General features: G+C 41.8%; 1 protein-coding gene across 1 annotated transcript in view; it reads left to right on the top strand.

The window, feature by feature from the left end:
- The first annotated feature begins 2,346 nt into the window (after positions 1–2,346).
- LOC139368924 (solute carrier family 6 member 8) overlaps positions 2,347–23,353 on the top strand; it is a 29,032-nt gene continuing 8,025 nt past the window's right edge. Inside the window, exons 1-11 of the mRNA XM_071108424.1 lie at positions 2,347–3,345; positions 11,584–11,715; positions 12,017–12,281; positions 14,788–14,920; positions 16,918–17,052; positions 17,175–17,278; positions 17,403–17,527; positions 22,144–22,256; positions 22,664–22,801; positions 22,912–23,014; positions 23,197–23,297. Coding sequence (XP_070964525.1) covers positions 3,033–3,345; positions 11,584–11,715; positions 12,017–12,281; positions 14,788–14,920; positions 16,918–17,052; positions 17,175–17,278; positions 17,403–17,527; positions 22,144–22,256; positions 22,664–22,801; positions 22,912–23,014; positions 23,197–23,297 — 1,662 coding nt within the window. The 5' untranslated portion in view covers positions 2,347–3,032. The remainder of the gene's footprint in view (positions 3,346–11,583; positions 11,716–12,016; positions 12,282–14,787; positions 14,921–16,917; positions 17,053–17,174; positions 17,279–17,402; positions 17,528–22,143; positions 22,257–22,663; positions 22,802–22,911; positions 23,015–23,196; positions 23,298–23,353) is intronic.

Below are 23,353 nucleotides of genomic sequence, written 5' to 3'. Positions count from 1 at the left end.
GATTTCCCAGTTCCGAGTTTCTAGTTGTTTTGAACGCTGCAGAAGCCAATGTTGAATGTTTATCCTTTTAAGCTTGGAAAAGAGACCCTTAAATTAAACCCAGACTTGGACCACACACCCACTCCACTGAATAGCAGGCTAGTGATTGCTTTGCAATGCTTGCAGTTAGCCACTGATTCCTTACAAATCAACTTGTTGTGTAATGTTAATGTCTAACGGCCGATGAGCATCGATACGTTTTATCTATAATTTCTCTTCATTATTTATCTTCACATGACAAGGATTGAAAAGGATTTGCCAGTCGGTTGTCGCCTTGATTCATGATGATGACTGCTAGCTTGCAAGCTAAGATTTTGAAGGTATGATGTTGGCATGATCAGTCCAATCAAAACTATCGTAGATATAACGTGATTTGACATCATTTTATCTGTGGCCAATAACCTTGAGCCTTTATGGATGGGCACTTCTAATGTAACTATATGGCAGCACCCAAGGGGCTTGAATTTTTTAGCTTTCCCCCGTAAATTTTGTGGTGACGTAGTGTCCCCATGAGTGACAGAACACTGAGACAATCACGGTGCACCTAGAAAACATTACCAACCCCTACGTGCCTACGTAGGTGGCTGCCCCACCACCACAGAAAGCACTGAGCTAGACTGAAACAGATGCATTTTGGAGCTGCCTTACTCAAGAAAGTAAAAAAGAGACCATGTTTGTATGCGGCTTTATTAACTCAAGTAGTATTATTATTATTATTTATTTTTACATTGTTTGCAAACAGATATGTATTAATGCCAAAATAATATGCAAAACAGGCAAAAGTTTTTTTTTAGCTGAACAGGTGGGGCTCAAAATAGTTGGGACTCTGCCAAAGTTCTGTAGTAAAGCAGTAGCTCAGACCAACAGTTGAAATATTAAACTGATTCATTCTGTCAACATCCAAGTAATCCATCCACCAGGAGGACAGTAGGACTTATTTCCAGCATATATATACCTTTACTTCCACTTACAATGAACACTGGAGGGGTAATATACATACTGATGAACAATTTGACAAGATCAATCATATATAAATGGAATAATAGAACTCACTTTGCATGTGTGTAAATAAAGCATGTATGTCCTCACGTGCCTTTACCTTAGCTATCCTAGAATGGTAAACAACATTCTGACAATTAGTTATGAAACTTGGTAGGGGAGAATATTTTTTTTTTATATGTTACTTGATATACAATTCCTTCACCAATAACACTTTCTATGTACCACATATAGTATGGATGTTTCTATATGAAATGAAACTACCAGACATTCCAATGTTAACATTTACACATAATTACATTTTTGTCATTGCAGGTGTCTCCTTACTAATGGTATTGCGTTTAAAGACCAAATAGTAAAGTTTGATTGTCTAAATATTTAAATTTACGATAAGATAAAGGCCCACTAATCATATGAGGAATGTTTTAGTGTCAGTCAGGTAATCTAACACTCATCTGACTCCCTTTAGCGAGTTGTAGCCTACAGCAGGGGTGCAACTTTGGTTATAGAAGTGGGGGGGACATAATATATATATATATATATATATATATATATATATATATATATATATATACAGTCGGATAAACACTCCAAACAGCCTACCCGACCGCTCGGAGGCGTCTGCATGGTCCTAAAGCACTCCGTTGCCTCATTTTGTATCACATTCCAATGATAAAACTGGGGGGACAAAAATACAATTTCAGAATGTGGGGGGGACATGTCCCCCCATCCCCAGTGAAAGTTGCGCCCCTGGCCTACAGTATGAGTGAGGAGGATGGAGGGTCTGGGTGGATACACCCTCCATTTTATCTGACTCCCATGCACTGGGATTCTGGGTCAAATATCTTTCTTACAGTAATGTTGAATGATGAACAATCTATACCTTCAGGTCTGTCAAACATTCTGATGTTAGGCTATAAGCTAATACTAACTGAAGCTTTGACAGAACTAAAGTTAGAGGTTGTTCATCATTCATCATAGTGCGAAATATCCTAATTCTTTCCCAGTGCATGTGTAATGACACTCGGGTTGCCTAAAGGATTTCATGCCATTGAACAGCAGAGCCCCAGTTCTCTATTCCGTGCTTTTGGCAGGCACACAATATCAGTGCACCTGCAATTTTTACATAAATTATCGCCCTCGTAGGCTAGACAATGTTGAATGCGTGTCTTAAGAATTTCCTGATATTCGTTGCAACAGAGCTAATACAACTGATAAGGCAACTGTGTCCTTAAGGATGGGGGAGGGATGAAATCCAAGTGACGTGCGCCTCAGTACCATCGCCGCCGCACCAACCCTTTTAAAGCTGCGCGCGGCTGCAGGCTCAGTTAATTGTCATACAGTGCACCAAGAGAGAGCAGCTAAGGATAACCGCGATAGACCTATCATATTGTCAGTATTTTTCCGAAGCGAAGGAAGCCAAGGAGCAGGATGATCTAGCCTCGGAATCTAAAGACAAAACCACGAATGTAATTCCGTTACATTCGTCATCGAGCGCGCGCAAAGCCCGCTGAGTTTTTCGCCTCGACACCCGTCTCCTCTTTGAGAGATAAGTTCCCATGCGATTCTTCAGACTCACATTCAAGTGTTTCGTAGATTGTTTTTGAAGGTGCTCTCAAATTCGGTGATTTTCTTTGGGGGCAAGTGTCCTTTATTTTTATACACCTCAAATGTAATAAACATTTAATTCTGATCTCCGTCTCATCGTTGCGCGTTTGACATTGCTATACGATAATAGAGATACAAATTATACCTATTCAAGTGACTTATCATACCCTTAAATTAAAAAGGGGAAATAAATCAGATCCTATTCCCATAGGATTGCCAGAAGAAGAACAAAGGACCATCTTCGGGTCCAGGGAAATCGACCCGAACGAATAAAAGCTTAAGAAAGCTGTATCTATTGTCCTGAATCTTCACCGATCTTTTCACTGGTTTCCTCCTCAGTGTTAGTGGGAAATTGAGGGTGCATTGTTTACAAGTGCGTAATTGGCATGGAGAAACCTGCATTCGAAACTGACTGCTGTGCTGTGAACGTGGTCCTCGGGGAGGAGAAAAAGGGTCACCTCATTCCGAACGGAAACGGGCACCAAGCTGGCGTGAACGGAAGCCTCATTGGTGGAACTGACGGGGCAGGATGCGGAGCCACACCTGGCACGATGTCGTCAGTGGAGAAACCAGTGCCAGGGTATCCCGAACGAGAGCAATGGACCAGACAGATGGATTTTATCATGTCCTGCGTCGGCTTCGCTGTAGGGCTGGGAAACGTCTGGCGCTTCCCTTACCTATGCTACAAAAATGGTGGAGGTAAGTTAACCAGTAGCCTAAATAAACCAGTAAAAATCTAAACACAAAATATTGAAATCCCTATAGTGGCTGATGGCTCTCCTGTCCCATAATAAAAATTCCCTAAAACAATTGAAAATGTGGCTGAGCGAATAACATGTTGCCTTGAGATGTCTATGTGAGGGATTGTATAGACGTCATAGCATCCAAAGCAATAATCATATGATCAGCTCCTGTGAGGGCACTGCAGGCATCTCATATAGCAGTAGCTCACATTCTTACCCACACAATTATTTTAGTCTATATCAGAAACGGTATTATAGAGAGACAATATCGCTTACAGTGCCCACCTTGATATATTTTAACGCCAGTTCAGGCTGTCTATCTATTCTACTGGCTGTTCATCGTGAAGATTACCGCACAGTGCACACCGTTCTCTACCCTTGATCAGAGCGTCAGGTCATACCTCACATGTGGGCCTGCGTATGACGCTGTGTGACGGGGGTGGATGTGGGTGAGTCCTGTTCATTTCTATACACATCATGTTGCTGGAGAATGTCAGAACAGAACTCACATTGCCACTGTATTATCATTATCATTTGTGTAAAATGGATTGCCATATGCAAAACAAATATATATATAATAATAATAATAATTTAACAACAAGTATAATTAAACTGATTTGTCCATTTACAGATGAGAATAGTCTAAATTTAAAGAGATTATACATTCAACATACACAGTGCTTGGATAGATTGGCTGTGAAACAACATGGAAATTACATTTTTGTTCCCACAACAAAACAGATTTTGGTTTGTGTAATAAACACTACATTAAAACATGACTTACTGCTGTCAATAGAAAAACCTGTGTATAGACTTGATGGTAAACACAGTTTACACACCTTTCCATTGAAATGGACAAAAAACAATACCATTACCAGCTTAACCTGTTATGGCTGCATCCCTTTGTTCTCAATTTCCGCCTGAAGACATACCCTAATCGAACTGCCTGTAGCAGAATGTAAGTCATAATTTTACCTTCAGATATGAATGTGTAAAAACTGTCATGGCGGAAAATGTTTCTGTTGTTGATTGCTCTTCTCAAACAAAAGCATGGGATTTGTTCTCTGTAATAGCTATTTTAAATTGGAAAACGTAGTTTGATTACCAAGATTCTAATCTTTTGAAGGGTGTAAAACACTTGCATTTTCAAGAATGTTTAATGTTACGAATGTCACTCTGAAATTTCCCCTGATGTTGGTCCCTGTACGGGGATCGCAGCCATAACATCTCAGACCAGGTTCGGATCTATAAACTCAGTGGAACAAACAATTGGATCTTCTTGTTGTTTCATTAGATTGAAATTGCATTTATTGAGAAAACTTTGTGATACACTCTACTGGCAAGTCCTTCATGAACTTTTCCTAGATAGGCCTGTTTCGACACCCTTAGTGGGTCTTCTTACAGGCTGGGAGACCCAGGTTTGAGACCAGGAAGGGCCTTTACACTGTCGCTGTTTGCAAATTTCGCTGCATTGGTGTCTGTGGTGGGATTGTGCCTTAGGGGCCATTGGAGAGGTGTGCACAGGTGAGGGACTTGGTATAGTGAAGCGCGGGGACACGCTCTCCTGAACGGTGGGGATAGTGTAACAAACTTTGCCTGGGTAGGCCTGTTACGATCCACCCCCCAAAATAGATCATCCCTATTGGAGCACTGGTTAGCAGGTCTGCTTATGGGCTGGGAGACCTGGGTTCGAGATGAGGGCGTTCACTAAACATCGCTACAATAGTATAATGATGAGGTCTGTCTAAAATATGAGTGTGTGATCAAAGAGAGATGCAGTGTATCTGCCTCAATGAAATAGCTGTCTCCATGTGCCCTCAATCATCTGGACAGCAGCTAAAATGTACTCAATGAATGAAGGATTTGTCTCACTGAATAAGTGATGCTGTCTCACTGAAAATGTGTATTTTTTGGGGGTTTAAATAAGTGGCTGTTTGAACAAAACTACATAACCATGCACTATCTTTTTTTAATAGAGTATCTAGACAGTGATCGATATGGAGGGATTTTATGAAAAACAAAGTGGAATTCATCACTGTCTGTCAGTGAAAGTATGGTGTTTCGGCTTCCAGATAGCTCAGGATCTCCAGAGTATCAATATATATTTAGTGTAAAAAATGAAACCAGAGAGGTGAACCTGAATAAATACTGACTATATGCTACACAAATATTTGGTTGGTGTATAGAGTTAAAGAAATTGAGTAAAGAATGAAATTCCTCTGAATCCCCCAGGCTAAAAATTGTATTAGGGCTCCGCTTGGTGTTATTATTACACTTGGGATCCATGAGCAACATCATCTGGGATAATGTTTCTATGTATCCATCCAACTATTTGGATAAAGGATATCTCTGAGGCGGTTCAGGTTGACCTTACCGGTGGTGGGCAAGGAAAGGGCATGGCGACCAGCTGGTGGGAACTGTAACAGAAAACATCAATTCTGTAAAAAAAACAAAGAGCTTCAGTCGTGACCTGACAGTGAGAGAAAAGAGACATGTTAAAGAGACAGGAGCGCGCGTTGGGTGATCCCTTAAATTTTCCTCTTAAAAAATACTTGTTTTACCCCCAACTAGGAGCTCCAAGGTAACATGAAGATGTTCTCCTAGTTCAGGTTGCCAGACTCAGTGTGTGTCTCTGGATTTGTGTAAATTTCCTTGGAGACCCCTGCAGGGTTCTGCCAAATCAAATCAAGCTGCCCAAGTTGAAAAGGTCTTGTTCACACAGACAGAACCAAGCTGCTGCAGAGTAGATCTAATGAGATGGCATCTCTGCCATCCCTCAACTACAACAATGCACTGTGAGGGTGTTTAATGCCCAGGTACATTGGATGAATTTCATTTTCTAATTTGATTCCTCATTCAAGCGATACTTGGGTTTAAGTCTCTTTAAATCTCTTTCCTATTCCCATCAGTTGTAACATGACAGGTGGATTAGTTGCCATGGCAAATCATCTGCTGTCATGCAAGGACATTCTTGTCAAAATCTTTATATTTGCTTATTTTGACTTGTTATAATACACACATAAATGTATTTGCCAAGTGCAAGTATCTTCTTTACCTGTCAGGAAGTATTGTTAAACATTCTATGATTGGTGTCTCTGTACATTGTAGTCTGTATTGATGGCAATTTTTATGAAGTTTTAGAATCTGACTTGTCTATACTATCAAAGCAATATAACGACATAGACCGTCTACTCAAAGTACAGTTGCCTATCACCATCATACATTTTACAATATTCCCCATTCTTTGTGCTCCTTTCAAATAGAGAGAAGGCATATCTATCAACGACCACATCGGTAACTATCCTATTGTCACATCCATAAACATATGTTCAGTATATGGGTTCATAGCACGCAGCACAGGTGATAACTCTTCTCTGAGAGTTTGTCTGGGAGCTGTGGGATTTTAGGGTTCTCCTGTGATGGGGTTGCCTTCTCTCTAGCCAGAGCAGTACTGTACTGCGTAGCCTGGCCTGCTCAGCAGCAGCAGCAGCAGCAGGTAGCACCCAGTCAGAGAGCAGCCTTACAGCCTGTAGATTTACGAGCTCTGCAGTGAGCTCTCTGATTGTCCTTGGCAGTGTGTCTGCAGCCGTGCAGCGGACTACGTGTTCTCATCAGAGCAAAGGACCCAAGCCATGTTACTACCCACCAATAAGGCCCTTTGGCATTACACTGCAGGGAATATTGTCATGAGCATATTTTTCTTATTTCGGTCATCAGATAAGGTCATGCACGGTGTCAGGCAGACTGAGTATGTCTTTGTGTTGTTTTTAGTCCTTCTTTTGAATCAAAACCGTAAAGGGATTGTCAGACAGAGTGGGCTTCCAGTTGGGTCCAAGTCAAACACTCAGTCATTTGCCCTCTTTTGTCAAAGAATACATAACGTTGAATTTATGTTTATGAATTTATCTTTTTACACAGCAATCTGTAAAGTTTATTTTCTGTCAGCTTCAGTTATCCAGCAATTTGTTTTTAGCAGAATAATGCTCTTTGGCACAGTGTCTAATTAGTGTACGTCACACTATCAACCATCATGGTGGCTTGCCTTTTGCAAGTGAGTCCAGCATCTGAGCGGGTGTGATGCGCAGACCGCAGGGTTACAGTACGCTGGCCCTTTGCCCCGAGTGACATCATCTCCTCACCCCACGTGGACGGGCGATTATGAAGAGTGTCTGTTAATCTTTTAATCTCCTTTCTCTGACTGGGAGCTGGTGTGGTGGGGTGTGGTTCGGTGTGGTTTGGTGTGGTTCGGTGTGGTGGGGTGTGGTTTGGTGTGGTTCGGTGTGGTTTGGTGTGGTTCGGTGTGGTGGGGTGTGGTTCGGTGTGGTTTGGTGTGGTTCGGTGTGGTAGGGTGTGGTTTGGTGTGGTTTGGTGTGGTTCGGTGTTGTTTGGTGTTGTTCGGTGTGGCATGGTGCGGTCCGGTGCAGTGTTGTTTGGGATATGGCTCAGCCTCAGGCAGGGAATGGTAGGCTATAACCCCCAGTTAGGTCAGCTCAATGCTCTGGGGATATATGTAACGCTATACTACATGATGTCACCTCAGGTTAGCAATGCATTCGGGCAAATGTCTGTGTGCTCTCTGACCTGGCATTTAGATAAGACCAATTACACCCTGCACAGCTTTTCTGAATGATGTTTATGCTGGTGTAGTGCAGCAGAGAGAATTCATGTTCAATATGGTTGCCTTCCAATAATCTCTCCTTTCTATGGTGTGCACTGTGTACTTGTTCCCTACAAATGTAAACGCTTTGGATTGGTGTAGGCATGGGCTAGAGAGGGAGTTTCTATATACCATTAATTACCTTTCAAATCCATGAGGGGAAGTGAACAAGTGCACACTTTGGGAGAAAAGGAGAGAATATTGGGACGCAATTTAGGTTTTGTGGTGATCTTTGCAGTGTGGCGTGTGTAGTCATTATAATGAAGTAACATACACGGTATCTCTGCTTGAACGAAGCACATGAATGAAGGGGATGGGTCAACATAAATGCACCGTCATGTTTGAAATGTAAGCTAATCTTTTCTATTCCCGAATTTAGGACACTGCAGTTATTTCTTTTTTTGGATGAACAAGCACGTCTGACAACAACCTACTGTGCTTTAAAGAGGTGTGCCAATCTCTTGTGCCGTAATCTCATTGTAAACAACATATCCACTAACATGGAGATGACCAACAGGGTGATCTGTCCAAGTTTACTGGCTCTCTTGGGAGTTGAAAATCAGGCATCATGAGCAACATGTAAAGTAGGGCACTCAGTTGTAGGGGAAAGCTAAGCTTCACAAAATAAGAGATGAATTACAATTATTGTGTGATTTTGACAGCATAGCACATTGTCATTTAAAAATCAATACAATTTGCAATTGTTTTGTTGTTGCTTCGGGAGTAATTTCGCAGGACCATACAAGAGATTGCATCTGTGCATGGAAGATACCATTTCCATGTGAATGTTAGGGCGGGGAGGGTGTATGTAGGGTTGCAAAATTCTGGGAACTTTCAATACATTTCCTGGTTTCCTGAAATCTCAGTTGGAGGACTCCCGGACTCAGGAAGGAATAAGCAGGAAATCCAGCATCCTCCAACCAGTTCCTGGAATTTTGCAACCCTAGGTGTAGGGGAGTATTTATATATTGTCATGTACACCACAACAATAAGTCAAATCCAAGTCCACACGTGTCCCATTGGAGCTTGGTCAGTGTTTTGACGCTTGTTATTGGCAGGGCCCAGGGATCAGCGGACAAAATGATGCACCTGCTGCTCTATTCTTGGTTAAACCAGAACAAAAATCTAGTGTAATTTATTTTTTAGATTTATGTAGTCTGTCCACAAGAGATTACACCTGGTCTAACCAACCTCAGTTGTATTGCTATATGCTGCATTAGCTGCTCCTCTCAGTTCACTCAACTAACCAGAAAAAGGATTGAAAGGCCTGTCAATACTGAGCGTTCAGAGCTGCTCCCGACTCTTACTTAATCAAGATTAGAAAGCTTAGCACATGCCATATGTACCTGAATTGGTTCTCTATTTGTGTGACTCAGTTTAAATGTGAGCCTTCCTCAGGGTACTATGAATAACCTCCCCAAAAGTTAAGTATACCAAATATTGTGTTTTTATCTGAAAACAGGTAGAAGTTTTGTAATTCATTAGCATGTTTTCTTAATTTAAAAATGGCCATTTATTGAAAAGAGAATTACAGTATCAGTAATTATCATACATAATCACTATATGGTGAGGTGATTGCATCTACCAGCCAGGCAGGACCTTGTTCACCATAATCACATAACTAGCATGTTCACCAGTGGTAACAGCATTACCTCAGTGGGAGATGCCATTAACAGGGGAGTAGCATCTTGTGGACAAATAGCTCCTCTCTTTCTCTCCCTCTCTCACCGTCCTCCTCCCCCACTTCACTACACTCTCTCTCTATCTGCTATCTAACTGTTTAATTAAGAGGCTGAGCAGAGTCTCAGTCAGGTTCCTGTCTCCTGACAGGCTGGAATGCCTCAGTGGCTCTGCTAGCTCTGACTGGAGTCACGACGCACTACGTAGCTCCTTCCCCTTCTGCGCCATAGGCAGCGTCTGTCTGACTCATCGGCATGCCGTCACTGAGTCGGTCCTGTGTCTGTCTCTGCGACTGTCTCTGCGACTGTTGTGTGTTTTGTGTGTGTGTGGGTGTGTGTGTGTGTGTACACTCTCACACATAATCACTGCCGCTGCTTCTATAGCAAATGCTTTGTTTGCAAATGAACAGCCATTTACATCAGCCCTCACAAAGCCCACATGACTACACATTTTATAGATGCTTGAGAGAGAGAGAGACAGAGAGAGAGAGAGAGAGAGAGAGAGAGAGAGAGAGAGAGAGAGAGCTATTCTTCCCTCTGATGCTGGAATCTTTCTTTCAGGTCAGTGGTGTATAGTGCGTGCAGTTCCCCAATCTTACTGAGTTTGTCAGGCGTCTTCAATACAGTAGTAATGGCAACAGTCTCCTCTTAAAGAAACCGCTTTAGCCTTGAATCACACCCTGTAGAAATTGCTGTTCACACGTTTTTCCTTTGATAGAGGTGCTATTATGTGTTATTTTCAGTCACACCCTGGATATGTGTTGAACTGTATGAAGGGATTGTGATTGTGTTCTCAGGCTGGTTTACATGCTGAGAGTCCCCATTGCTAATTCAGATTGGTTTGTCAACCCCATCCTCTTCACAAAGGAGAGCCTTTGCTTCTGCGCATCCATGTCTCTTTTCTGTCAGGGAGGAATTGGCTGTTTCCACTAGCCTGCAGAGCCTACGTTACACAACGGGTGGTGCTTTTTATAACGCAGCCCATGGCCCTCCCCGGCGCTCGATGTCAGCCTATCAGGAGACCTCTGGGCTGAAGGTGACGTCATCTCAGCTTCATTCAGTGCAGCACATTGTTCAATGGATAATCTGCGTTATAGGCTGAAGCAGGAGCTGACTACCACTGCAAAGCCCCCTGTCCCTCCCACCATTCCTCCCTCCCTCCCACCACCCCTCCCTCTCCTCCCTCCCTCCCCTCCCACCACCCCTCCCTCCCTCTCCTCCCACCACCCCTTCCACCTCCTTCCTTGCTCCACCCCCCCAGTCAGTCTTAAGCCGCTACCGCTGCTGATGTTCATTTGGAATCAGTCAGCCATGGCGTTATTACTGTTGATGGTTTGCCGTGCTCCTAGACCCTGTTTGATGAAAGCCAATGCAGCAAACATAATCACAGTCACATTTGAACATACTGAAGTGTAGGCAGACGTAGGAGGGGTGAGGTGAGCATGCGTGTTTTCACCGATAAAATGGACTCCCCTTCTGTGCCAATTAGTGGATGAGACTGAAATATGCACTTCCTGCTCACACCCAGTTATATAAGGCCATTAAAATGTAACTAGATGGTAACTTTACATGAAGTAAAGTTGTGGGGCTTGCTTTACCTCTTTAAGAATAATTTTAAAGCTATTAAAATATAATGAGAACACCAACTATAGCTGCATAGACTATAAGGTAGAAGGTTTTATGTTGCATCCTTGTTACCATTTGATGTCGCAGAGTGATGTTTTCTTTAGGGAACATAAGATGGTGGTTTAATAATGGGTATCCTAATGCGTTGTGCAGCTCATACATCCCCCATAGTGACCCAAGGAGTGCATTACTCTACTGTTCCATTGAACACCTGTCTGTTTGTCCCCCACAGGAGTGTTTCTGATTCCCTACCTCATTATTGGGGTTGTTGGGGGAATTCCTATATTCTTCCTGGAGATTGCATTGGGACAGTTTATGAAGGCTGGCAGCATCAACGTGTGGAACATCGCACCTCTATTTAAAGGTACTGAACATTTTGCTCTCTCGGCAGTTTGTGTGGCTGCTCTGAAACATTTGTACAGCCATTTGTCAAGTCTTTTAACTGATCCTTTCGAATAGAAAGGCAGTATGCAGACATTCACAGCTGTGGCCTATTTACTATGTATTCCTCTATCGCTTTATTCTAAGAATTGATACACCTTTGTTACATAAAAATCAAGACTGCTCCAATGTTTCTTACAAAATTGACATGAATGTATAAGTAAGCACTGTTTGTCTCTTCAGTGCTGAACACTAAACTGTTGAATTGCTCCGTATTCCTCCAGGACTGGGGTATGCCTCCATGGTCATAGTGTTCTTCTGTAACACCTACTACATCATGGTCCTAGCCTGGGCCTTCTACTATTTCATCAAGTCCTTCAACGCTACCCTGCCCTGGTCCACCTGTGACAACCCCTGGAACACGCCCAGCTGCATCGAGATCTTTCATCATGAAGACTGCCTGAATGGCACCATTGGCAACACTACCTATGGCAACATGACATGTGAGGAGCTGGCAGATGGGCGTTCTCCCATTATTGAATTCTGGGAGTAAGTTCTTTACTTCCTCTATCCCAATGGAAAAACACACTATTATATCAAAACTAGACGTTGAACTGACGTCTGTGCCGAAAGTTCTAAGAATAAAACATTGTTATTTGTCAGTCACAGTTAATTATTTGAAATATTTTGCAAGTCGTCACTTAGAAAAGGGATTTTAGTAATTGGTCCACAGCATGAAAAATTATTCACCAAAATTGTTGCAACCCCTATTACGAGCCTCTTCAACCTCTCTTTCGTATCGTCTGAGATCCCCAAAGATTGGAATGCTGCCGCGGTCATCCACCTCTTCAAAGGGGGAGACACTCTAGACCCAAACTGCTACAGACCTATATCGATCCTACCTTGCCTTTCTAAGGTCTTCGAAAGCCAAGTTAACAAACAGATTACCGACCATTTTGAATCCCACCATACCTTCTCCGCTATGCAATCTGGTTTCCGAGCTGGTCATGGGTGCACCTCAGCCACGCTCAAGGTCCTAAACGATATCTTAACTGCCATCGATAAGAAACAATACTGTGCAGCTGTATTCATCAACCTGGCCAAGGCTTTCGACTCTGTCAATCACTACATTCTTATTGGCAGACTCAACAGACTTGATTTCTCAAATGACTGCCTCGCCTGGTTCACCAACTATGTCTCAGACAGAGTTCAGTGTGTCAAATCGGAGGTCCTGTTGTCCGGACCTCTGGCAGTCTCTATGGGGGTGCTGTTGTCTGGGCCTCTGGCAGTCTCTATGGGGGTGCTGTTGTCCGGGCCTCTGGCAGTCTCTATGGGGGTGCTGTTGTCCGGGCCTCTGGCAGTCTCTATGGGGGTGCCACGGTTCAATTCTCGGGCCGACTCTTTTCTCTGAATATATCAATGATGTTGCTCTTGCTGCTGGTGATTCTCTGATCCACCTCAACGCAGACGACACCATTCTATATACTTCTGGCCCTTCTTTGGACACTGTGTTAACTAACCTCCAGACGAGCTTCAATGCCATACAACTCTCCTTCCGTGGCCTCCAACTGCTCTTAAATGCAAGTTAAACTAAATGCATGCTCTTCAACCGATTGCTGCCCACACCTGCCCGCCCGTCCAGCATCACTACTCTGGACGGTTCTGACTTAGAATATGTGGACAACTACAAATACCTAGTTGTCTGGTTAGACTGTAAACTCTCCTTCCAGACTCATATTAAACATCTCCAATCCAAAATTAAATCTAGAATCGGCTTCCTATTTCGCAACAAAGCATCCTTCACTCATGCTGCAAAACATACCCTCGTAAAACTGACTATTCTACCAATCCTTGACTTCGGTGATGTCATTTACAAAATAGACTCCAACACTCTACTCAGCAAATTGGATGCAGTCTATCACAGTGCCATCCATTTTGTCACCAAAGCCCCATACACTACCCACCACTGCGACCTGTATGCTCTCGTTGGCTGGCCCTCGCTTCATATTCGTCGCCAAACCCACTGGCTCCAGGTCATCTATAAGTCTTTGCTAGGTAAAGCCCTGCCTTATCTCAGCTCACTGGTCACCATAGCAGCACCCACCCGTAGCACGCGCTCCAGCAGGTATATTTCACTGGTCACCCCCAAAGCCAATTCCTCCTTTGGCCGCCTTTCCTTCCAGTTCTCTGCTGCCAATGACTGTAACGAACTGCAAAAATCACTGAAGCTGGAGACTCATATCTCCCTCACTAACTTTAAGCACCAGCTGTCAGAGCAGCTCACAGATCACTGCACCTGTACACAGCCCATCTGTAAATAGCCCATCCAACTACCTCATCCCCATACTGTTATTTATTTTGCTCCTTTGCACCCAAGTATCTCTACTTGCACACTCATCTTCTGCAGATCTATCACTCCAGTGTTTAATTGCTATATTGTAATTATTTCGCCACTATGGCCTATTTATCGCCTTACCGCCCTTATCCTACCTCATTTGCACACACTGTATATATACTTTTTCTATTGTATTATTGACTGTATGTTTGTTTATTCCATCTGTTACTCTGTGTTGTTTTTGTCACACTGCTTTGCTTTATCTTGGCTAGGTCGCAGTTGTAAATGAGAACTTGTTCTTAACTAGCCTCCCTGGTTAAATAAAGGTTAAATAAAAAATAAAAAAATGAGTGGCCTTTGAATGCTCTGCTTTTAAAGAGCAGTGTGACAGAACTGGTTAGTGTTCTGATTTGGAATCTCATTTGTCCTCGGCCCAGTTCTTCATCCCTCTCTGTTCCTCTAGTCCTCTAGTCCCGTTGTCCATGACTACCAGAGTGTTTGTTCCCACTCTCCCTTATGGCATGTGCAGGGACATAAGTGCCTTTGTCATGGCTGTAGGTAGAAAATGCCAAATGCTGTTACTGACTGACATAGCTTTTATTGGGGACAAAGGGCAGACTTTTGTTACAGGAGTAGAGCATCATGCCGTTCATTTTCTATCCTGTAACTTAGACAAACGCATGTTTTCATATAGTTTTACTCTATGACCCCTCCCTCCAGGAACAAGGTGCTGAACATCTCACAAGGGCTGGACTACCCAGGATCCATCAACTGGGAGCTGTTGCTGTGCCTGGCGGCCGTCTGGGTGATGGTGTATTTCTGTGTGTGGAAGGGGGTGAAGTCCACAGGCAAGGTAACTAATACACATTTCTCTGAAAAGCTCATCGTTATCTTATTAGTTATATGAGCACCACGATGGTGACTGCAATGAACATGTGACTCACTCTGGTCCTTAGGTATCTCCTATAGCTAACTGTTATGTAACAGACTATCCTCCGGCCGTGGCAGACAGATTGCTTTACATCAGCTCAGGTCACTGCACTGGTCTCTGATTGGATACCTGCATTAGAACAACTCAGTGGCTAATACAGCTGCAGTGGAAGGATATTGCTGTGTGGTATCAAACATAGTCTGGAATTATATTAAAACAGCAAGAAAGGTTACTGAGAAAAGTAACAAATAGATGTGAAACAGGGTTAAAATGTATAGATATACAGTTCTCCCAGAGAGAAAGAGGAGATAGGTTTCTAATTTAGTTCTGGCTATGGTAATGGACTCTCAGTCATGAGTGAATGAGAAGGCAGTGTGACTTTTTCCTAACCTTGTGTGATTCACATAGTGCCACCCTCTCCTGCTGTGTGACAGCAAGGCAATGATGAGGCAGTGTTTCTATAGCAACATAAAGAGGACAGAGGGTGTGGCTATGACATATCACAAAGTGTCCCTGTCACATGGTGCGTTCTGATTGGTGGGCAATTGGTAGGTTGACTGCAGTGCGACGTGACTGGGGCCCTGTGCGAATATTCCAACAGCCACGTTTTCTGCTTGTTGAGGTGGGATCACATCCAAGCCTCTAAATGATATCAGTGTTTATCTCCAGCGCTGGTCCATTTTATATGGATCTCTATCAGGATTTCTAGATCACTTTATATGTAGCAGCACTTTCTGTCCAGATAATGAGATCAACCTCTAGTGTTCATTAACATTTTATTGTTTTTATATTTTTATAGTAATGATATTAAAATGACTTACAGTTTATCTTTAAGAGATCATTAGGTTAGGTCAGAGCTGCTCACATTTTAGCAAGAGGGAATTTTTATTTTTATTCTTTAAGGGATAGGCTTAGTGATGTAATTAATTAATGACAATTAGCTATACATCCACAACATTTATAGATGCAACGTATAGAAATGTTCTCTAGTTAATATTACAAGTTTTCAGGTAAGGGCCTATTGAAGTTGCTAATCAAAGATAAGTGCTTGAGTAATGATTATACAAAATGGGTTTGTTATATGAATAAGGGCTTGGTCGGGAATGGGTGTCCTACATTAGCTGTGTATTTAGGTCAAGTAGACTGGGCTACGGAGAGTAGGTAGTCATGCCTGAAGGTGTGCCTGGGCCGCCAAGTCACAAAAACAATTGGCTTTGAAATCTAACAGCCTTGTAGAAAAGCTCTTTATAATACAGTGGTTCATATGGCACTAGGTCAAAGTTCAGTGTTTGAAACATTCACCTGATTAGATAAAGACTTCCACTTAGCTCTATCTTGTACGGGTGCTAGGTTGGCAGGAATGCAATAAATTATATTCCCATTGCTCATGTGAAAAGTCCCCAGCATGTCACTGTGACTGCAATCCCCTTGTGTCAGACACCTTTGACACCTTTGACACCTTTGCAGTCTGAAATGTGAATGATCAGCCAAACTGTAGTTATGTACATTACAGCTCCTCACACTATGCATGTCAATGAAACTACAGTAGGCTGAAATGACATCCAATCATTTTAGGTCTCCGACTGCACCACTCTGCAAGTCTTCTCATAATGTGACATCTACAGGTGTAGGATCTTAATTAGATCACCCTGTTGTTGCAGGACATTTCCTGTACAGCAGGAAATGCAAATGTGTCATGTATTCTAGTTTTAAAAAGGCATCTAAATTTAGTAATTTCCTCTTCAAAACTTTGGACTTGTATCAAACCCTACAACCCCTACAAAAATGATTCACATTTTGCTGCTGCAGGATTATTTCATTGCTGTGAGAAACTGGTCAAATTAGGATCCTACATCTGTAACCGAAATATCATATGGATAATTTAGAATAATGACACTGGTCTCCCTGTTTCGCTGCAGATTGTGTATTTTACTGCCACGTTCCCCTACGTCGTCCTGATCATCCTTCTGGTGAGAGGGGTGACTCTTCCTGGTGCCTACGATGGAATCATGTTCTACATCAAGCCTGACTGGTCCAAGCTTGGCGAGGCGCAGGTGCGACCCATCATCCACACATCTGTCCACAGTCCTAACTGATTGATTATTTAGATTAGTTAACTCTGGTGCTGTGATGCAGATTAAACTGATCAGTTTTCATTATCATTCCTGTCTGGTAGGTGTGGATTGATGCTGGCACACAAATCTTCTTCTCTTATGCTATTGGGCTTGGAGCTCTCACTGCCCTAGGCAGCTACAACAGATTCAACAATGACTGCTACAAGTAAGTGATATGACAGCTGAATGGTCTCACCTTGGCCTCTTGTTGCACTTACTGTCTCCTGTATGATTCTGACTTGTTTTTTGTGATTATTTCTCCCTTTGTTTTTGTTTTTATTTCTGTCCAGGGATGCCTTCATGCTAGCTCTAATCAACAGTGGCACCAGTTTCTTTGCTGGCTTTGTGGTGTTCGCCATTCTAGGCTTCATGGCAAACGAGCAGGGAGTGGACATCTCCCAAGTGGCTGAAACAGGTATGCAGAACACACTCACACTTACACTACAGAGGTTGTCTTATATTCTGGCATCTCAAAACCTACCATGGTACTAACAGGAGAGTATTACTGAAGGCTTTGGTCCTCGTTGTTAGGAATGCATGAAACTGTTCATTGAAAGTGTTGATGTCATTGTTTTACCTTCACATTGGCAGCCCCTCTAGCACTGAGGAAGACAGCCGTACCTCTTCAATAATTTAGACCGATTCCGGTCCTCAAAGCTGAATCCTTATTTTATGCTTGTGCTGCACTTTTGGCAGTGCATTATTAATACGATGAACTTTCAATATAGAAATGACGCACAAATAAATGTGTAAAATGGAAACTTGCTGTACAGTGTGTAAGGATAGTGGGTGTAGCAAGTCACTTGTTTACTCTACAGAAATGTGAAGATGAAATATTGTTGTTTAATGTGTCAGTAATGATTTAGAAATATACCAACTATCAAGAAATTATTGAAATGCATGTTTGAATTGAGTCTGTCAGTATTTGAGAAATTCAAAACGTAAAAAATGTATTTACATTAACTGTATGTAACTTGTACCTCAACCAAATGTTTTCTGCCTGGAGTCACCTGTATTGATTCACAAGGAAATCAGTATTATAGAATTAAGTTCCTCTGATGGAGAGTGTGTGTGTGTGTGTGTGTGTGTGTGTGTGTGTGTGTGTGTGTGTGTGTGTGTGTGTGTGTGTGTGTGTGTGTGTGTGTCGGTATGTGTCGGTATGTGTGTGTGTGTTTGTGTACGAGTGTGTGTGTGTGTGTATGAATCTGGGAATGAACAGTATGTTTTCGTGTGTTTGTGTATTTGTGTATGTGAATTCTGTGTGATTCAAGAGAGAATATTCTGAGATCTCTTGGTATAGAGTATGAAAGACAGTGATGTGGAAGATTTGTCTGTGTTTGTACGTGCTGGAATAGATGATCTGTATGAGTGTTTGACAGTGAGGGGGACGCAGAGAGGAGAGATTGAGACATTGGCAGTGGCCATGTATTTGTCCATAACATCTAAATTGTTGTAAGAATTACATTTTTGTTGTGTGTGAATTAACAAGAGATGTGTAATTACCAAACTGTCACACATAACTGATAATTATTTGTATTAATAGACTTTCAAAGCACATGACATTCACAACTAATTCTATCCATTCAGTTATTAATAGGTTTACTGGAGAAGATAGCATCTGTGTGTGGCACGCCTCTGACATATCGCATGCTTTCACATCAGTGCTCTTGCATGTAACTTCCAAAAATAATCACATTAGTTTGCCAAATCAGTTAATAGTTTGTCCATTTTCATTCAGTGTCTTAGCTCTCTCTCTCTCTCAATCATTATTTTAATTGAGTATTGACTTATTGAGAATAGTAGGGAAGTAGACGTGTATAGTCCATTACTTTCTGCACATGTTATTGGCTTCATGACAGTAGTTATACATACATAGTCGGAAACACACTGGAGTGAATCATTGGAGTGAATCATCCTGGACTTCATCTATGAAATCCATCTCTGCATATCACAAAATATTCTTTACTAATAGCATACTGAATTATACTAATATTTTACCCTGTAAGTTTAAATATTCACTATATTTATTCAGAAATACATTAGCACTATTATAATGTCGAACCCCGTGTAGAAGAGTAGTCAGCTATGACCATAGCCATGCTGTTAAGGAATGAACACAACAAATAAACCAATCAATTTGAGTCACTCTTCATGTTCCCCAATTAGTGCAGTGCATACCTGTCTCCTCACCAACCAAACCATGCATGAGATTTTCAATTACTGGACCATCTCATCAAAGAGACGATCAAACTCAAATACAGCAGGAAGTTTAGACCTATACATCTTAGGGCTGGGATTTAATCCTTCGAGGAAGTATCATGTAAGATCTGCGTTGAAATGTAAAGGGAATTTCTGATTGAGTCGTTTACCGTAAATGGAATCTCCATGAACGCGGGGAACATTGCCTTTAAATTTCAATCAAGCTATACCGCGGATCTTAACGTGATTCTTCCACGATACGAATTGAAACCAGGCCCTTAGTTTCATCTCATCATACTAAGCCAAAGTTGACCAATCCCAATACATTGTTTTGGCAGCAGTCATCTGTAAAGACACCACTGGACCGGGATTTAACTGGAAGTACAACAAGGGTGGTCATGGAAGTACTATGTCTGTCATTTATATGACATATATTTTATTTTATTAGATATCTTAAGCTGTATCTGTAAAATATATATTAAATACATTCAATGGGACAATGATGATGATAGCTACATTTTGAAATCTGCAATTAAAAAAAAAAAAAAATTGTCCTAAGGACACCCTTGGTGAACTTAAATAGTAGTATTCCTCTACCATCCCCCAGCATGACTCTGTTAACATAGTAGACAGACAGGGGACTTTGGACAGACAGTGTTACTGTGTTGCAGTAGCACAGTTGAGCAGGATTTTGTAGGAGGCAATTTACTAAGCACTGCTATTTACAGTGAAACCAATATTGAGTTAAAGTCCATCTGTTACTGCCTGCCCACACGCAGAAGGAGAGAGGTGGCGATGAAACTGATAGGCCTTGTTTAGCCCTAGTTACCCCTCTCATTTCAACTGTACAAATAGCTTTCTGTCACTCAATATTTACTATACTGGTACTACACATGAGTGCAGTTACTGTGTGTACATGTGTGTGTGTGTGTGTACAAGTGTGTGTGTGTGTACAAGTGTGTGTGTGTGTGTGTGTGTGTGTGTGTGTGTGTGTGTGTACGAGTGCGTGTGTGTGTACGAGTGCGTGTGTGTGTACGAGTGCGTGTGTGTGTACGAGTGCGTGTGTGTGTACGAGTGCGTGTGTGTGTGTGTGTGTGTGTGTGTGTGTGTGTGTGTGTGTGTGTGTGTGTGTGTGTGTGTGTGTGCAGGACTGCCTGTGAGAGTGTCAATAGGAGTGTGATTTTGTGAGAAGGTACATTAATGGATCTAGGCCCTGATTTTGGTTCAGCGTTAGACTCCTGTTTTTTTTGCAAGTTGGTACGAACGAAAGAGAAAAACTCCCCTTCCTCATGAATCTTCTTATCCTTTTAACAGGGTTTCGGTTTATTTTCCTCAGTCCCATTCTATATGACTTGTGATTGACATCAGTTCATTGATCTATATCTCTATATATCTATATTTTCGATTTTTTAAGTATTAATTTAAGGATTATTTAACCAGGAACTTTGCCTCTTGAGATGTGCACATCTCGCTTTCAAGAGGGGTCCTGGAGCTGACTACTGTTGAAGGTAAACATCTGTTATCTAATGACAGCATTTACACCTTAATCCAGCCTAGTCAAAATCAGAACCAATGACTGCATTTACCGACCGCAGCAGAGGACAGGGCTAGAGAAATCAAAGCAGTGACATGACAACATTTTCCAAGCATAGGCCCAAATTCCCAAATCTAACTTTACTAAACCCAAACACAATAAAAACATTAACGGTAGAACTAACTTATTCGATAATTGTGTGTACACACAAGACACCTGACAAATTCTCTACCCCAGGCAGCAGCCCCATAGCCCCATAATCTGCAAACATATCCAGAGCAATTTGCAAAACATATGTGTTTTCAAGTTATTTTCTTATTTTTTTGTGTATGAACCTTGCAGTAGTTGCTATACCAGGACTAGTTCTGGTGGTGAAAGTACAGTGTCATACATCTTCACTTGTTCCATCCCTCTCATCTTCAATGAAAACATGGACCTATTTATAATGACACAACTCAAATTATCATTTATCTAGTGAAATTTGTATAGTTGAAGCAGTTGTAACTGTAAAGCAAATATTGACCACCTCTCTCTTTGCTACTTCAGTGCAGTGTGTCTATAAACTACAATCTAAATTATGGTTACAACCAAGTACAAGCGGAGTACAGCGAAAATCTCTTTATAATGCAAATATGTACCATGACCTTAAGTTTGTGAGGTCGCTATTATAGATGCGTTTTTATAGGTAGTGCAACTGTTTTACTTTTACTACCATAGTTAAGGCTACACAAGTTTAAATCTGCTATTTAAACTTGGTTGACTATACACTACCAAGTATTTACAGTAGTCAGCACATTCAGCCGTGTGACGCTCACCTGGCTTAAATTAATGTTACAATAGCTCCTACTTATTCATATGCATTAATAAAACATTTGTTTGAGCATCATAAGGCATGAGCATCATTGATTCTTTTGAAAGTACCTCACTAACAATATACAAAAAAAAGCTAGAAAGCATGACGTTATACAATGCACATTGTTGTTAGACACTGAAATTATCATTATATCTAGCTACTGCAATGACGTATTTAACAACTAAAGCCGCACTACTGTTGCGTTGACAGAATGCACAACAACACAACAATAGAATTAGACAGGAGACAAAAAGGCAGCCAACATTGTCACATCCAGCTTTTGCACAATAGCACCTCACTCAGGTGCCTCTCTTTCTCTCTTTCTATCTCTCTATCTCCTTCTCCCTCTTTGCTGTACTGTACGTATGTGTGTAGAGTGTGTCTGTGTTAAGGGCTTAGTCTGAGCTGTAGGGTTGAGTCTCTCATCCCTACTTCTCTTCTACAGGTCCTGGCTTGGCCTTTATTGCGTATCCTAAAGCTGTGACTCTGATGCCAATGCCCCCGGTCTGGGCTGCTCTCTTCTTCTTTATGCTGCTCGTACTGGGTCTTGACAGTCAGGTAGGAGCAACTTTACACTACTGGACACAACACTTAAATGGTTGCCATTTGTTACAAACTTAAAGTATCTGGACCAGATTACTCTCAATCCACCCTGGTTGTATCAACAGTGTTTCTACCTCTTTTCAACCCCCCCCCCCCCCCAACAAATCAATGATATGGCATTGAATCAATGTGGAAAACTCATTTGATTTGTACAAAGTAATCAACGTGACATCAAAAGAGCATTTCCTAGTATTTTTCACTTAACTTTGTACCTAAATCCAATGACATGTTGTGTTGAATTCACATCAGTTGACAACTCAACCCCAATGTAAATCAAAACTAGACGTTGAACTGATGTCTGTGCCCAGTGGGAAGCTTACTGAGTACAATTATATTTGTGTTTTCTCCTCTTCTATCCACAGTTTGTTGGAGTGGAAGGTTTTGTAACTGGGATTCTAGATCTCTTTCCTGGAAAGTATTACATGCGCTATAAGCGTGAAATCTCTGTGGCAATCTGCTGTTTAATGTGCTTTATTATAGATCTCTCCATGGTTACACAGGTAAGCCACTACCGTTTGACGGGTGCTGATTCCATATTGTGTAACATCCATATCAGATAGTAATCACAAATGATTCACAATGATTCATTATTTCTCATGTGTGCCAACAGGGAGGGATGTATGTCTTCCAGCTTTTTGATTATTACTCCGCCAGCGGTATGACCCTGTTATGGCAAGCATTCTGGGAATGCATAGTTGTCAGCTGGGTCTACGGTAAGAAACATTCACTTTTGTGACAATTGATGTATTACCGTCCTATAAAGAGTAAATACAAGTTTTATTAGTCGTATGTACAGGATACACATGGTATATACCGTATACCAGTATTTGTAGTTGTGCTTGTCGTCCATTCTTAGACATCTCGAGTCTCTAACCGTGCCATTCTGTGTGTACAGGTGCTGACAGGTTCATGGATGACATTGCTCGTATGATTGGTTACCGGCCTTTTCCTTGGATGAAGTGGTGCTGGTCGTTTATTACTCCATGTGTTTGCATGGTAAGTGATGTACAATACTATACACACACAGTGGTGTAGTGGAGGGCGTACGCAAG

This window comes from Oncorhynchus clarkii, chromosome 16 (assembly GCF_045791955.1).
Source record: "Oncorhynchus clarkii lewisi isolate Uvic-CL-2024 chromosome 16, UVic_Ocla_1.0, whole genome shotgun sequence".
NCBI lineage: Eukaryota > Metazoa > Chordata > Actinopteri > Salmoniformes > Salmonidae > Oncorhynchus > Oncorhynchus clarkii.
Note: the sequence above shows the minus strand (reverse complement) of the source record. Positions and strands in the feature narration are given on the sequence as shown.